General features: G+C 44.2%; 1 protein-coding gene across 2 annotated transcripts in view; it reads right to left on the bottom strand.

Annotated features, from left to right (window-relative positions):
- The window catches only part of col15a1a (collagen, type XV, alpha 1a), a 93,933-nt gene continuing 76,617 nt past the window's right edge, over window positions 1-17,316 (bottom strand). Inside the window, exons 29-42 of one of the 2 annotated variants that reach the window (XM_062521293.1) lie at window positions 16,413-16,472; window positions 15,659-15,700; window positions 13,644-13,665; window positions 12,900-12,986; window positions 12,459-12,484; window positions 11,973-12,071; window positions 10,293-10,434; window positions 9,683-9,756; window positions 8,838-8,966; window positions 7,555-7,605; window positions 6,515-6,580; window positions 4,128-4,325; window positions 2,649-2,761; window positions 1-1,302 (exon numbers count right to left, since the gene is read on the bottom strand). In XM_062521293.1, coding sequence (XP_062377277.1) covers window positions 1,026-1,302; window positions 2,649-2,761; window positions 4,128-4,325; window positions 6,515-6,580; window positions 7,555-7,605; window positions 8,838-8,966; window positions 9,683-9,756; window positions 10,293-10,434; window positions 11,973-12,071; window positions 12,459-12,484; window positions 12,900-12,986; window positions 13,644-13,665; window positions 15,659-15,700; window positions 16,413-16,472 — 1,386 coding nt within the window. In that variant the 3' untranslated portion in view covers window positions 1-1,025. The remainder of the gene's footprint in view (window positions 1,303-2,648; window positions 2,762-4,127; window positions 4,326-6,514; window positions 6,581-7,554; window positions 7,606-8,837; window positions 8,967-9,682; window positions 9,757-10,292; window positions 10,435-11,972; window positions 12,072-12,458; window positions 12,485-12,899; window positions 12,987-13,643; window positions 13,666-15,658; window positions 15,701-16,412; window positions 16,473-17,316) is intronic. The other variant, XM_062521294.1, reaches the window with a different exon arrangement.

Below are 17,316 nucleotides of genomic sequence, written 5' to 3' on the forward strand. Positions count from 1 at the left end.
TCTGGAAAAAAACATTTATTCAACAGGCACCAGTTCATGTATAAAACACAATCTCCCTCTCATATGTTGTTAAATACTCTTTTGCATTAAAAAGTAACCTTTCTCTCTCTGAAGTTCATAATTTCTTGGGAGGAATATTTCTAACAAATGCAGTCATGTCATTTAATTAAATAAAAAAAAGCTGATCTGATTTAATCAAAACCAATGCTGTACAAAACAAATCAACAAGAGGCAAAATGGACCACAGTCCATTTGAACGAGTGGAACTATAAATTACATAATTATCCTAAATCATTTGACATTCAGATTATGTGCGGTCACGGTATAAATAAAACATTGAAATTAAATTAAATACTGAGAGAAATCTTTGTTGCTCATAAAAAGATATTTCTGGATGTAAAAAGGCCTTTGTTGAGAAAAACAAACAGTAGAAAAAAAGTAAAACTACAGTGCATAGAAATGACTTTAGGGGGACTCCAAGCTGGTATTTCTCGTCAAGGGTGAAAGAACAGCACTCTCCGTTGAACTGTGAAGACAAAACCATGAACCGGGAGGCCAAAACAGAAAAAACAAAACAAAACAAAACATGAAACAAACCAAAATGCAACAAATGAGAGGAGCCCCCTTGACCTTGAGGACGGCGATCTATCATGAAGTCCAGGGGGCTGTTCCTGAATGCCAGACTCATAGCTGCATTTGAGGAGTTTCTTTCTCCACAGCCTGCTTTTCTGTAGCACCATCTCAACAGTTGACACACACGCTGAGGAGAGAGCTGGGGTTGTGACGTGACGTCATAGGTCATGGGGTCATAGGTCGTGGTATCATGGCAATCAGTACATTTACATATATTTACACCTTTGTCCAGAGCGCTTGGAGCTGTAGTCAGTGGCCAATGGCGATGATGATGATGATGATGATGATGGTGATGATAATGGTGAAAAAGGTGGCGAGTGATATGTTGGTGGATGGCGTGTGAGCATGTCTGTGTGTGTGTGTGTGTGTGTGTGTGTGTGTGTGTGAGTTAGTTAGGATCTGTGTGAACTGAGCGGGCTCCTGTAGTAGTAAGCGTAGGCGCGCGCTCCTCTGCGGACCTCCTGGTAGGAGCTGGGCTCCGGGCTGCTCTCCACGCACAGCACCACAAACTGGTTGGAGCAGCTGCGGCTCTGCTGGTTCAGGAGCCCCGTGTAGAGGAAGGAGGCCTGGCCCACGATGGCCATGTCGCCCGCCCGCCACGACTCGCAGTTCTTCTCCTGCAGACGCCGGCCCTGAGAAGATGAGCCATGCCAGATGGCCTTCTGGGGCCTACAGAGGACACACACACACACACAGAAAGCAAAAAAGCTAATATGAATAAACTATGTGTATGTAAAAAAGTGTACAAATGTCTATAGAGATGTAAATAGTATATAAACTATACAGTACAGTAATATTACTGGGATGAGACCACAACATCATAATATTTACAGGAGAGTGATACCCTTCTACCTGCTTTTTCAAACTTCTGAAGTGTTTGCTTTGTGTGAGTGTGTATGTTGTGATTGTAGCTGTCGAATTCTGCTAAGAACACCAGAAGTAAGGCTTGACTGAGAGTTCATGAAAGAACTTCCATCGCTTGCTCTTCACTCTGAAACATGAGTCACCCACGGCGACCGTGGAAAAAAAAAGAGCTCACAAACAGCTCGAAAAAACAACTTGTAAACCGCAATTGCTGGTCTGCTGTCTCCGAACTCAACCAGAGCATCGAACTCCGCGGCTAAATTTAACCGGCCCGCAATCGAAATAGAAATAAACAGAGCAGCGGCAAAAAGGTGAGGGCGGCACAAACTGGGAGCCGCGTCGCAGAACACGCCGCTGGACGGAGGTGGCATGTCCGAAGCGCCTGTGGCTCATGTGACTGGGGATTTTGGTGGGAAAGCCTCTTTATAGAGCGTGCTTGTTTTCCTTTGCGATGGAAGCATTTTTAGGACAGCGTTTCTTCGCGAGGCCGTGGTCAGCTAAGGTTGGGACGACGCAGTAAAAGGCAGACGATGACAGACGGGTGAAACAACAGCGTGCTTTTCCAGGGAAGGACTGCAGGACTTAGGCCTGAGCACACTCAAAGTCAGAGCCGTTCAGTCTCCTACAGCTCAGAATATAATATGTTTATGTTCATGGTGCAAGAGTGAACCTAACATCTAAGTCAGCACACATTATACCATTTTTGAGATGAGCTCTGAAACTAATCTCATGTGCTTTTGAAACATTAGCTCAGAAATTGTTTGGTCTGACATTTAAACAATAACATTCACATAGAGAACTATGAGAGTTCAGTCTGTTTCATTATCCTGGACAATATCAGCTCATCAAACAGACAACAACATAAGACAGTTATTCATTGTGGTGCAATTACACAACTTTTGGGAGGGTGGACAGAACTGGTTCTTTTACCTCAATGGTCAGTGCTGTATAAATTGTTTCACGTTCATGTAAAACTTGAGGCACAAGAAACTTAAGTGAACTTACACAATATCTTTGGGCTTCTCAAACTATTATTGTAAGGGCACTAAATCTATGACCGTGATATTGCTGGGGCCTACCAGAGGTCTTTTAGAACCTTGAGAGTTTCCACTAAGTTCTAAAACCTTAGCAGGCAGATGGGCCATACGCACCAGAAGGGGTCACTCATGACGTCCCGTCCGTCAAACGAGAAGAGTGGGATCCCCCGCGGAAGAGCGCTGCTCTTGGTGAAGATGTGCTCGTAGTTATCAAACAGGACTTCTCCCTAGAGCAGAGGGAACACACGCAGGGCAGCATGAGCATGGAAGCAAACACACACACACACACACACACACACACACACACACACACATGCATACATACACACATATACACACACACACACACACTCTCTCTCTCACACACACACACACACATGCACGCACACACACAGACATACACACACACACACACACAAACACACACACACACACACACACACACACACACACACCCACACACACACAGACACACACACACCTGTTGTTGATATGTAAACTAAATGGCCCAATCAAGTTATACTCCTCCCTTCTCCACTCTTGAAGCAACATGTCCATTGGCTTGGAGCAGTGTATGACTCGGTCCAAGCCAGGACTGTTTACAAACTCCAAACTTTAAAACCACACACACAGAAGAGGCCTTTCGAGGAGCGATACGTTGAGTTTGACAAAAGGTGTACTGTGCTTGAACCACAGCCAGCACCTCTCTCACACAAACATCCATGAAGGCAAGGCAGGCATATGTCAAAACACATCAGCACTGGCTTAGGGCTGTCACAGTGAAAACATATGGTGAACGTAAAATGTAGGGTAAGGTCCAAAATAACATATCAACATGATATTCTACAAATAGGCACATCCCATGGTAGATTTCACAGTGGAATGAAGACTAGAAATTATGCAGCTCACATACAAACCAAGGCTACTGAGCAAAGAGGCTATACAAAAAAACCCTGCACTTTGTCTATATGTACATTCATGTATGATAAATGAGGCCTTCATTTTAAGACTATTCCACTAGAGAATGGCTCAGTGCAACCCCGTAGGGTATTGCTAGAACATCCCGATTTTCACAAGGAAATATTTATCTGACAGTATACTAGAATACCAGAAATAATATATTTTTTTTATACTTATGACCAACTTATGCCCTTCACAGTAATTGGAATAAAACCATAGCAACAGTTCTAACTGGGTTGCAGCTGTCGACTCTGATGTAAACTACGTAGAAGTGTCTAACTGTCAGAGAGCCACATCTTTGACCAGACCTTGAACTTCACCAGTTTAACAGACTGTTCTGTCTCCCGGTGTTCAGCAACACCAGCTTATCTCGCATAGCACTTGATGGAGTTCAAGTGCCCAGTGAGAAAGAAACAGAGGTTCAACCGGCGGCCATCTCAAGGCCCTGACAGACACAAAGCTGGGCTCAGTACAAAAAACAGCATTACAGCACACCATAGTGAAACAATATCAAACTGTGACCTCGGTATGCTGTACCGCACCTGCACTTCGACCCCAACAGACAACACACTGCTGTGCTACTCTGTGAGTTAGCCTCCTCTGCCCATGAGAGCACGGCTCTTGTGCTCTTACCCTGAGGTTGACGATGGGCAGGGTGCGTCGGTACTGGGTGTGAATGAGGTCCGCCAGGTCCTGGAGATGGTTGGACAGGAAGGCCCGGTACTGGTCTCGGATGCCCATGGCCTGGGCCTGGGCTCTGCAGGCTTGGTCGGCGGCGGTCAGTGAACCAATGTTACCGGTGAGGGGGGTGTTCAGAGCCACTAGTTTGAGCTGTAGGAAGAAGAAGAAAAGTGTGTGTGTGTGTGTGTGTGTGTGTATGTGTGTGTGTGTGTGTGTATGTATATGTGGCAGGGCAGGGGTGTGGTATGTGTGTGTGGTAGGAGGATTTGTGTGTGTAATGAGTATTGATGTGTGTGGGGTACAGAGTACAGGGTACGGTAAGTGTGTGTGTGTGTGTGTGTGTGTGTGTGTGTGTGTGAGGGCGTGTGCATATATGAGGGTGTGTGTTCAAGGGGTGTGGTAAGTGTTTGGCGGTAAGAGGGTGATGTGTTGTTTGTGTACATGGAAAAGAGAATAAAGAACATATAATTAGTACACACAAATACAGTATGCATTAAGCCTATCACTTGTCTATGAAACAACAAAATACCTAACTACTAAAACTAGCTTAGAGCAGACCTCTGCGACTGCCTCAATTTCTTCTAATTGGGTTCACAGATACAGTGTGTGTGTGTGTGTGTGTGTGTGTGTGTGTGTTATATCAAATAATTGTCAATATTCACACACCACTGTCACTCCACACTACTGCCCTTCATCTAACTGTACAGCTTATTCCACATCCCTCTCAATAGCACCAAACGTACTGTATATATCAGACCTCCTTCTCTGCATTACTATGGCACCTATACTACTAAAAGTACAGCAGACCTCCAGGCTGGCCCTTGGCATGTCTGAGTGGACACAGTGTGTTAGAGAGAGCACACTGATGGCTCCTGAGGGCTGAGTGGTCAGCGTGTTAGAGAGAGCAGTGAGTGGACAGCGTGTTAGAGAGCAGTGAGTGGACAGTGTGTTAGAGAGAGCAGTGAGTGGACAGCGTGTTAGAGAGCAGTGAGTGGACAGTGTGTTAGAGAGCAGTGAGTGGACAGTGTGTTAGAGAGAGCAGTGAGTGGACAGTGTGTTAGAGAGAGCAGTGAGTGGACAGTGTGTTAGAGCACACACTGACGGCTCCTGAGGTCTGAGGCCCAGGGCTGCTGCGGGGCCTGGGATGGCCTGGGCCGGGAGGATGGGCCGGGAGGGACAGACGGGTAATTTAGTCTAAAATGAGCGGCCAGGCCACCGCAGAAAAATCACATTCTGACTCCTGTTCATCTTGAGGCTTGGCCCGAGACAAGCCAATGACTTTTTTCCTACACTTCTTTCTGTCTTTTTTTTTTTTTTTTTCCTGTGCTAAAATTCAAGGGTTTTCACCAAGTCATAACAAAGATTGAATTTCAGGGCTTTTTTGGGGTTGTGAGGTTATGGGTCAGATTCTTGAGAAATTCCAGCGTTATGGACATTTCATTCACGGCAAAACAGCAAGCAAACAAAAACTATGTGAACTGTACCAACAGGCAACAACTATAACACGCACCGTCAGATTCAATCTAAATCAAATGGAGACTTCAAACAGGCTGTGTGACTTAATTAAAGCATTATGGATTATAAACCGATGCAAGTATTGGATACCAAAATCAACTCTTAGCTTTCAACAGATTTTCTCATAAAAACAACTAATTTACTTGAGTTATTGACTAAGAATATTTTCTAAATTACTTAAATGACAATTTCTACTTTCTGTGTCACTGCAAAACAAACATAAATACAAATCTACATAATACACACACTTCTATGTACTGTCTGCTAGTATGTTTGTGTGTGCTTTTTTTGGGGGGGGGGGGCTAAAAGTATTATTTTCATTTATGCCTTTCATGCAATAATTAGTGTGATATAAAGTGTTAAGTTTAGCATCTTTTCTATGGGTCACAGTTATCGCCCCAGTAACACGAATGAACCCCATAACATTTGAAATGGCTCCAACCCCCTGAGCATTCCCTAAATGCTGCCACCCCTCAAACCCAAAATACCGCTGGATGGCCTTTACTGTCTCTCTCACAAGACCAGAACTAATTCAGTATTCACCAATCCAATGGGCTGAGGCTTCTGTGGCAGAGCACGAGTGAGAGAAGAGGAGAGGTGAGGGGAGGGGAGAAAGGTGAGGGAATGGGAGAGGGTGCTGGAGGAGAGGAGAGAAGGAACAGAGAAGAGGGAGGAGAGAGGAGAGGAGAGAGGGGAGAGGAGAGACTGGAGGTGAGAGTGGAAAGTGGGGCGAAGAGAGCGAGGAGAGAGGAGAGTGGGGAATGGGGTGAAGAGAGAGAGAGGAGAGAGGGGAGAACAATGTGTTGTTGTGCTACAGGACTCACCGCCTGGCCCTCGTAGATCTGGGGCACGCTGCTGCTCAAGCCGGGACTCTGGGGCCGGGGACGAGCCTACAGGGACAGCAGAGGATGGCCTCATTACACACGAGCCACACACACACACACACACACACACACACACACACACACACACACACACACACACACACACACACACACACACACACACACACACACATATGCATATGTATGCATGCATGCATGCACACAACCACACATACACACACACTCACATGCACATAGGCAGTCACACATACTGTAGACATATACATACATATATACAAACATACACACACACACACACACACACTGAGTCACACTGAGACACAGAAAGTGAGCAAAAACAAAGTATCTTACTGCAGTTGAAACTCAAGGATCAAGGGGTGCTATTATTTTTATGATAAACATTCTGATAAAAAAGTGAAATGGTATAGCATATCTAATGGTGTGACAGAAGATAAAATAGCATAGTGAGTTTGACATTGATGTAGCCTTATTATCATCTTTAAAAACATCAAAACCCGAGGCAAAACAAAAGCGCTGAGTTTATTTAATGAAGTGTGAAATGTATGCTAATACTACGGGTTGGTACCACAGTGCATTAGAGCCTCATCTGCAATTCAAATCCAAATTACATTTTCATGTCTCCCTAAAAGGTTTATCCCTGTGTGTGTGTGTGTGTGTGTGTGTGTGTGTGTGTGTGTGTGTGTAGGACTGTGAGCCAAAGACGTGGAGGGGATGTAGTGGGTTGAGTATTCCCCTAATTAAAAACGAAACAAAGAAAAAACTGACTGTTGTTTCCACTGTCCCAATATCAGAATGCAGACTTGTGTGTGTGTGTGCGCTTATGCTTGCTTACATACTGCATGTGTTTTGAGTATATACTGTATGTGTGTATGTGTGTATGTGTGTATGTGTGTGTGTGTGTTTGAGCACACCCGTGTGCCCATACGCATGTGTAGCTCCGCATGTAAAGCCGGTGGGTAAGAGTGTAATCCAGTTTAGCCTGTGACGGCCGAGCTCACCTCGTCTTGTGGGACAATAAGGGGAGACTGGGCTTCCAGCAGCTTCCCCAGCTGAGAGGAGACAAGAGAGGCTGCATCAGTGCAGGGCCAACACACAAAACCCTCTTCAGCCCACACAGCCCCATGGCCCAGCGGCAGGCATGAACCCTAAGCCTGAACAAGCACACTATGGCAGCACAGGGCCTTGAGGTAATAATGTCTTATTTGTCTATGCGGTAATGGTAAGATATCAATCTTTCCTCTATCCTCCTTCAATCTCAGTACTCGCTCAGTATCCACAATATTACAATTTGTACAAATTTGTCACGCTTTACAGTAATACCTTCTATTATAAACTAGCAAACATTCAGTGGTACTGAGACAACTATTGTTTTTGAAGGACAGTATCTTTATAACAAACATACAGTACATATAAATCTAATAAATGTCTGTTATTATATGTTCTGTTATTATATGTTCATCTCTATCCCCGAGCATGGCAACTGTACAGGAATAAAGATAGCAGTGCTTCCAACAATACAATGGCCAGAATGAGGCCAAGTCTGTCAGCAATTAACCTGCTTGACAACACATTATCTAAGTCTGAAAATGCATAACCTGTTCCCATAGAGATGGGCACTGGCAGTGATGGTAAATGTGTCTTATACTGTAGATGAATAAAATACTTTGTTGGACAAAGTTGTATCTATGTTATTCGCCATACTGTGCGTAAGCTATTTCATATGATGACATTCAGGAAACAACTCCTTGCTCGTCCTTTATCCTTCAAATGTACAGTGGGGAGAATAAGCATTTGAACCTATGCTAAAGTTGACTAAAAAGAGGAATATAAAATCACCCTTTGGAAATTGATGTTAATGCCTTAATAAAAAAAATAGTAAAAATCCAACCTTTAAGGACGCCAATTTTCTTTGTGAATGAGGAATGTTTCATGAATAAATAAATGTTCTTCCTTGAAATACAGGGTTCATAGGTATTTGACCCCTATGTTAAATTTCCATAGAAGCAGAAGATTTTTAAATTTTTTTTATTTTTAAAGGCCAGCTATTTCATGTCTCCAGGATACCATGCATCCTGATAAGTTTTCCTTGGCCTTTGGAATTCAAATAGCCCCACATCACCACATACCCTTCACCATATCTAGAGAATGGCATGGTGTTTTTTTTTACCAGTTAGCCTATTAGCCTGTTTGATTTGCATTGAGCTCAATGAGCATCAAACAGGCTAATAGGCTAACTGGAAAAATCGCCAGCAGATGTTTCACAGAGAGGACTGGTGGTCACCTGGATTTCTTTCCACCCTCCCGGAACCTTGAGGTACAGTCTGCCTGTGTCCGTCACAAAGTACATGGTGCCGTCGAGATCTAGGTAGGACCTCTGAGTCATGGACTGAAGACTGGGATACGTTTTCACCTGCAGCATAAACACCATTCTACAGTTAGAAATGTTTACAGGATATTTCTCATGCATCTCAAATGAGGTTGCCATCCTGGCTCCCTATAAATGTTTTAGGTGTGGACAGTCTTTTTAGCCAATTCATAATAAGTCAATATGAGGGGGCATATGCTCAAGTTCACTGAAAATGTTCATAAAACCTCAGTCATAAAACTTTCATAAACTTCAGCCGTTCTCTACATTTTTAAGATACTCCAACGCATACAGTCTTCTGTTTTGCTTTAACAGGAACAACACAGCCAGCTGCTGTTAAACCCTATCATTGAGTAGAAGCCCATTTTGCACAGGAGCAGGCATCTGCAGAGTGAGAGAACAGGTACAACTTCCACAGGCACAAACTTCTAAAGGGGCAGTCACTCTTGATAACAATGCAGCCGGTAAGTGAATGAAAAGGAAAATCCTTTGTCCAACAGCGGTCCACTGGGGGCTAAAGATAGACAACCCATTACATAAAAAGTACAGGTAGCAATAACAGGCCATTGGGACAGACAGCAAGGCCATACACACTTTACACTCCAATCTGATTGGCTACGATGGGATTCCAAGAACTTCTGCTTTATACAGATCTTTCATCAACCAACCAATTTTCACACATTTTGCTATTTTTAGATGGCCAACCAACACTGTAGCTGCACCGTGTGCTTTAACCCTTTGTGTGCTCTGTAGCTACTCACCCCAGTGGAGCCCCCTGAGACGCCAGGCGACCCCCGGGGACCTGGAGGACCAGGTGGTCCTGGGACAGCCATCGCTGAGGAGACACAACACACTCCTGTTACGGCTACCGCTAGGCTACTGATCTTTTCAGACAGAATGATAGACAAGACACACTAAAATGCTTTGATTTCATTGAAGGGCAATGAGCCAAGTCATGCAACTAGCAAAAGAAGCTAAAGTAATACCTAGCAAAATCATTTTGCTTAGTTAGCACAAGCAGGATCGTCATGGGGATTAATCAATGAGGAACACCACCATGCTGTAGGTGGGGCAGCGCAGTGCTTCCACACCACACAATAACATTAGCTCAAAGGCATCACTTGCTGCCTCTCTGCCGTGACAGAGAGGTGTCTCAGAAGACATGATTTTGGAGTGAAGGCATCTAGAATGATGGTTTTTGAACTGTTTTTTTGAGATAATGTTGACACTGGTATAATGTTAGCACACAGAAAGAACGTTAAACTAACTTAGTGAGCTGGAAGGCAAACATTGGAGCAGAATGTTTGTTTGCTGCCTAACTTATGTGAAATCACAGATTAGATCATGTTGACTGTAAAGTTATACTCTTACCTGAACCATAACCTGCGGGTCCACGAGGCCCTGGAGGTCCAGGGGGTCCAGTAGGTCCTTCTCTCCCATAACCAGGCACCCCAGGTGGGCCGGGAAGTCCAGGGTGTCCCCTGGAGCCCATAACAGACTCGCCCTTAGGCCCCTGTAAGAATTAGTAAATTTCATTAATGCCTGTGATCGACACTGACAATATCATTTCAGACTTAAATCATATTCTTTGATCTCATCTTTGATCTCATCTTTGATTCAGTCAGTATAACAAGTTTGGGTTTTGCATTTCAAGCAGAAAAAAATGTCTTTCTGGTTCACAGTATCTTTGGCTATGCACCAAACTCTCTTTATTTAACAAAATCAAGGTAAAAACTGCTTTCCATTTTAATGTCTATACACCCAATCCAGGGGGTGGACAGCCCACACAGCCACCAGGTAAAATAAGGGGAATAAGTCTTTAGCCATCACATGTAAGGGGATGTGAGCTTTCACTCCTTGTTTTGTCATTCTTTCCAGATTTGAATAATAGATGTAGAAGCACAAAGATGAAAGAGTTGAGGCCAACAGCAGTATGTAATCCTATTCATTATAAAGTTATGAAACTCAAATGATAACTCAGCTCAGGCACGGACTGCCCTCCAGACACCTGTCATAGCTGTCAACCAGGGTCAGGTTAGGATTAGCACTAGCATCGTTGCTAATTGCTGATAATATACGTTTGGCACAGAGAGAGAGGTGGTGGTGTGGGGGGGGGGGGGGGGGGGGCATCTCAGCCTTGGCCTAAGGAAGTCTCAATAATTAGCTTCACTGTTTTAGCTCGACACTAGTGTTCCCTTTCATCTCACAAATCAAAGTTTGGCAAGTGGGATCCATGTGAACTCTGATTACGTGCAAAGTTTCAGGGCCGAGTGAAAAAAAAAGTCTAAGAGTTGAGAGGAATAAATCTTCTTTGTGCCTATTTGTTTTAACAGCATTCGAGTTAAACAGAATGTTCTTGAGCCAAAGCGCTCGACATCAAAAGAGCACTATGTGAAAGAGATAAAGAGCAGAATAAGAGAGAGGGGGGGGGGGGGGGGGGGAGGGAGGGAGGGAGGGGTGCCAGAAAGATAATTTAATGGTAGACAAACTGGGAAAAGGAACAGAAGAGGTCCGATACCGACATTTTTGAAGGACACATAAATAAATGCTGAGAAAAAAACGAGAGAAATAGACGGGGAAACTGAAGGGAGGGCTTTAGTGAAAGAGAACTTAAATGAAAGAAAAAGAGAGATGGAAAGAAACGAACAGATTAGGAGGGAGATGTTAAAAGAAAAGAGGGAATACAAAAAAAAGAAAGACAGCTCTGTCGGGGAGAGAAGAGGGTTCGAAAGCAGAAAGACAGAAGAAAGAGAAGAAAGAGATGTGACGAAGAGTGACTGGATGGAGAGAGATTTGGGAGATTTGCGCGTAATTGCTAAAAGCCGAATAGCTGTAGGGAGAAAGAGAAAAGACAGTAAAAACAGAGGGATGAGAGAGAGATTAGGAGAAAAGAGAGTGGCGGAGAGAGAGACATGAAGAGATGGAGAAAGAGATAGAAGGTGTGTGCACGGCACATACTGTATATGAGTGTTTCTGTGTATGTGTGTTTGTGTGTCTGTGTTTGTGATTGAGTGTGTGTGTGTGTGTGTTAGGTAGTGGTCAGCGACTCACCACCAGTCCAGACCTCCCAGGATGGCCAGGTGGACCTCGCATCCCAGGGTCCCCTTTCTCCCCCTTTTCTCCACCATAGCCCAGATCACCTCTGTTTGGCTGCGCGCACACACACACACATACACACACACATGATTATAGTTACAAATATATATCGGTAAATATAACATACATTTCCACAAAAACATCATGATGGACGCAACATGAACACACACACACACACACACACACACACACACACACAAACTTCAAACGTAATGCAATCCACCACTGATAGACACACATGATAATGAAAGCCACAATCATAAACAAGCAAACATGAATACTTGCACAAGTGCACGCACAACCAAAAGTACACACACACACACACACACACACACACACCTCAAGAGCAAACAACATCAAAGAACTCCACTTTTTAATCTTACAACACTGACACAGAGAGGGCTGATGGCCCATTCGGATTACAGCAATACAGACACTCACCGAGAATCCCTTGGGAAGAATAGCGACTGCAAGAAAAGATAAACAGGCTACTTAGCTTAACAAAGTGCATTGGAGCTACAATATTGTTTGAGGTCTAGCAAAACACTTCAAAGCAAATGAGGTTTAATTGATTAATAGATTATTATATTGTAAACTATAGATTTGATCATGAAAATGATCTTGACAGTTTGTAAATACAATCTCGGTGTACTTTGTCTGATCCATGGAAACACATTTGTTTGTGGCTATGTGCATGAGTGGTCACTGGTCATCTTATCATATTCACAGTGTTTCTGAGTTCATGGCATGACACTTTTCAGTTGCTCACAAACCCACATCCAATTCACTTGTATACAAATGTCAGTGATGAATAATGCAAACACATGGCATTGGCATGTCTCACAGGTGTGCAATAAGGCTGGATGGGAGGGAATGACATACTTGCAGGAGCAGGTATTCCTGGTATACCGGCCATACCCCTGTCCCCTTTCTGTCCTTTGGCGCCACTGGACAGACAGGGGGCGCCCTCTATAGGACAGAGAAACAAACACTTTGAAGGAGTGGATTCCTTGCTGTACAAGAAACAAACTCAATTCCCATTCATAAGAAATATATCTTCAAATCAAACTCATTTAGGACTCAAAGTGTATCCTTCATCTGCTGCACAACGCACTTGAAAAATGACCTCTCCTGGATGCTATTTTGTGTACAGAGCTTTCACATTCTGAATTTTGAACTTGAGACCTTCTCGTTTCATCTGCTGTGATGCAGTTCTTTCCATTTGTTTGTGATTAAACTGGAGTAAGCCAACAACTTCTGGCACAACTTTCCATTTGTCGTATCTTATTTCACAAGCTTTCTCGCTGATGTTTTACCCCTTTAGCCTAACAAGTTCATTCTCATTCATTTTAAACTTATTTTCATATGTCAAAAATGATGATGCATGATGTTCTACAGAATGCAATTACAATGAATGCAATATGAATGAAAAGAAGAATATATAGAATATATCATTATTATTCATAACACCATGCCTTTCTCGCTCTGTTGAGGCCCTCTCTAATGCCTGTTATCAAGTTGGCAACAGTCTAGAATATACAGAAACGAAACAGAAATTCACAAACAAAAAGGATCAAATATTAACCCAGAACCTCCAGAATACAGAATATGCAATCTTATGCTCACCTGCATTAGAATCCCCATTCACCTAGACATCAAATAAAAACAAGAATTAGAGCAGTTTATATCACAGCCATGGTTTTAGGAAAAACAAACCACACAGCGCCGGCAACCAGCAGATTAGTGCGAGCATAATTTCAGCATAATTTCAGACGAAATTATGCAAATCGACTACAGATTTAATTTGGGGACTAGTCTAGCGGACAAAACGGGGGAGCATTGGGAAATCAAACTGCAGGAGTAAACACATGCATTTGCATTAAAGGGAAAACAGGATGTTTGGAGCGCAATACTGGCTACCCAACGCTGCGGGGAGCGGAGGGGAGGGGAGGGAGGGGAGCGAGGTGCAGCTCTAAAACTGAAGTGTTTCCTGTGGTGGTTTGTGTGTTTATGCAGCAATGAAGCTTCATCAAACATCTCTATGGGCAAACAACCCTGAGATAAACTGAGATAATAGATATCAAAGACATTGAAGTTCCTTTATTACAGTATCTTTTGTTTCTTGTTAAATCCTGAATATTTCAATTGGCTGGGTTTTCATCAGTTCTCTGATCAGTTTTATGCCACTGGTGTTGTGTATGGCAAATCGCCTCCCCGCAGTATAACTGGGTGCACTGGGACCCTGGTGAAGCCCCAGCTTCACTACAGACGGTGGCAGTTTGGCTGCGGGATGCTTATCATAAAACAGACCTGTGGATGTTTAGGGACGCCACCTGCGTTTGGTGGCAGCGTTCTGTCGTTCAGGCTGCCACAAACACAGAGCGGCCTTATAGGATGTCGTTAAGAGTTAATGAGAGCACCACACGACGACGCTTCACACAAACAAGTGGATGAAGACATGCACGAACGAACGTGGTCGTAAAACACATGGAAACATTCCACAAAACACACCACAAGCCATGATGAGTGATGCTATTTCAAGATGGCAGTGCATGGTTGTTCAGCGAAGATGAGGTAATGGTCACTGAAGTGTTCATGGCACAAGCTGTGTTGCCAACAAGTGTTGCCATTTAGCAACTGCGGACATCCACAAATAGCAGCTGTGCCCAGATCGGTAACTGTGCCAAATTCGTGCCAGAACTGCACCAAGGTCTGGTGCATTATGGGTAAATCCAGGAGACTAATTTGGGAATTATCATCACATTTTAGGCACAATGCTCGTGGCAGTCCTTTTATCCAGCACACACAGTGAATGTGTCTGGCTATTGATGCCTGCTGTGGATTATGCCTTTGATCTGTCCAATTTCAATTTGAAACACCGGCCACAAACACAACACAATCCACGGGCCTATTCAGACATGGTGCTGCGCTAACGTCATTAGCATTCCAGATGACTTCCTCCTTCATAGGCTGTGAATACAGGCGGCCATCTTGTATGTGAATGAATGAATGAAGAATGAACCCATGCCACACCGCAAGACATAACACATGCCAGTAGAACTACATCTAAAGTGACATGTTTGGGTGCTATACCACAAAACATGCATGTTATGCCCTCTAATGAGCTAAGTTCACACCTCTAACACATGACACAGACTAGGAGTGGGAGGGATGGGTGAGGTGAGGGGAGGAGAGGACTACCTGAGTGTTACGCACAGGTATATTTACGTGAGGACAAACACCTGTGTGCAAGATGCACTGTATGCTTCCAATCCAATCACTGGAGTGTGAGGTGAGTGTGATTGTCACAAGCAATCAGGGCGGCCCTGATCACAGAGTGATATAGAGTGATTGGGTCTGAAGGCTACAGCACAGTGCAGAGGCATGTCAGATAGAAGGTGACTCTGGGTCAGATCAGGGCCACATCAGGGCCACATCAGGCTAGATCTACGTAAGTCAGATCACAGTGCTCAAGAGTCACCAGGTATCTGGACATGCAGGGTGTTTGTTCTGGTGAAATATACACCCATAAGCCCACAACAACAGATGGAGATGAGAGTTAGGAGAGCACATGAGGGTAGATGGGGGTGAGGCTTGCAGCAGAGCTTTGGGCTGGCCTGCTCTCGCTCTCGGACACTTACGCCTTTTTTGCAGTGCGGTCGTGGGGGGACCGGAAACACTGTCTTCAGGGGGAAAAAATAAACAGTGTGAAGAAGAAGACAGTTGTGCGGACGGACAGTGTAGTAATCTCACTAACTCTACTGAAGACAGAGATGGAGGATAGTGTAGTCATCTCACTAACTCTACTGAAGACAGAGATGGAGGATAGTGTAGTCATCTCACTAACCCTACTAAAGACAGAGATGGAGGATAGTGTAGTCATCTCACTAACTCTACTGAAGACAGAGATGGAGGATAGTGTAGTCATCTCACTAACTCTACTGAAGACAGAGATGGAGGATAGTGTAGTCATCTCACTAACCCTACTAAAGACAGAGATGGAGGATAGTGTAGTCATCTCACTAACTCTACTGAAGACAGAGATGGAGGATAGTGTAGTCATCTCACTAACTCTACTGAAGACAGAGATGGAGGATAGTGTAGTCATCTCACTAACTCTACTGAAGACAAAGATGGAGGATACTGTAGTCATCTCACTAACTCTGAAGACAGAGATGGAGGATAGTGTAGTCATCTCACTAACTCTGAAGACAGAGATGGAGGATAGTGTAGTCATCTCACTAACTCTAAAGACAGAGATGGAGGATAGTGTAGTCATCTCACTAACTCTAAAGACAGAGATGGAAGGAGACCGGAGTAGAGAGAGAGAAGTAGAGAGAGCTAGGAGAGAGTGCAGGGGCTACAGGAGTGCTAAAGGCTAAAGGTGCTACTCACTCCTTTAGGGCAGTTGAACATCCCGGGTCGTCCTGGGGGCCCTGGAGGCCCTGGTGGGCCCTTAGTAGAGGGGTGGGGTGGGGGGGGGGGGGGGGGGGGCAGTGACAGGGACAAGAGGGAGAGACAAGTAAGCAGTTAATACACCCACAGGCATAGTCTTACAGTTCCATGTTTTTGGCTGATCAGGTTTTATGCATAAAGCTGACCCATAAAGCTGTTGAATGTGCGCATGGTCTTTACTAATATACTCTCTCTCCCAAGTCTCATTTGGCATACTGTTCTATGTTTATTCAGCCTACACTGTACACTCTTCTGGAGGCCTGCTGATGCCTTATGCCATAGATGGCCACACGGCAGAGCCCAATTAGTAAAGCAAGACTGAGTATCAACTAATGACACTTTGTGTTCTATTGGACCATATCAAGTACATGTGGGAACATAATTAATGACATGAATATGCATTCATACATGGATATCCCAGAGAGCTTTTTAATAGGTTTACTGCATAAACGCCTCAGTGTATTGGGCACAGAAATGGCAAAGATCTGCCACATTCACATCCGATCCGTGTCAGACCGAGTCCAAAGAGCCAAACTATGACCCGAGCCAAACCCATCTCACAGTGCTGAAGCAGTACTCCATTGACTCTTACTCAGAGGTTGCTGTTGGAACGAGCTGTTGTTGCCGTGTGCCAGTGGAGCCTACATGGGTTTTATAGGTTGTTTTCAAGTCCCTGATGATGAAAGCAGTTGTTTTTTCCTGCCAGGGTGTTTTTCTGGGCACGAGGCTGGCACAAGTAGGCCAGTAAAATCAACCAATAACACTCTGACTGGCATCTTTATGGGCGCAGGCAGAAATAACAGCGTGATGCCAGTCGGCTGGCAGATGGGCACTTCAAACAGGC

The sequence above is a fragment of the Sardina pilchardus genome, chromosome 19, assembly GCF_963854185.1.
Source record: "Sardina pilchardus chromosome 19, fSarPil1.1, whole genome shotgun sequence".
In the NCBI taxonomy this organism is placed as follows: Eukaryota; Metazoa; Chordata; class Actinopteri; order Clupeiformes; family Clupeidae; genus Sardina; species Sardina pilchardus.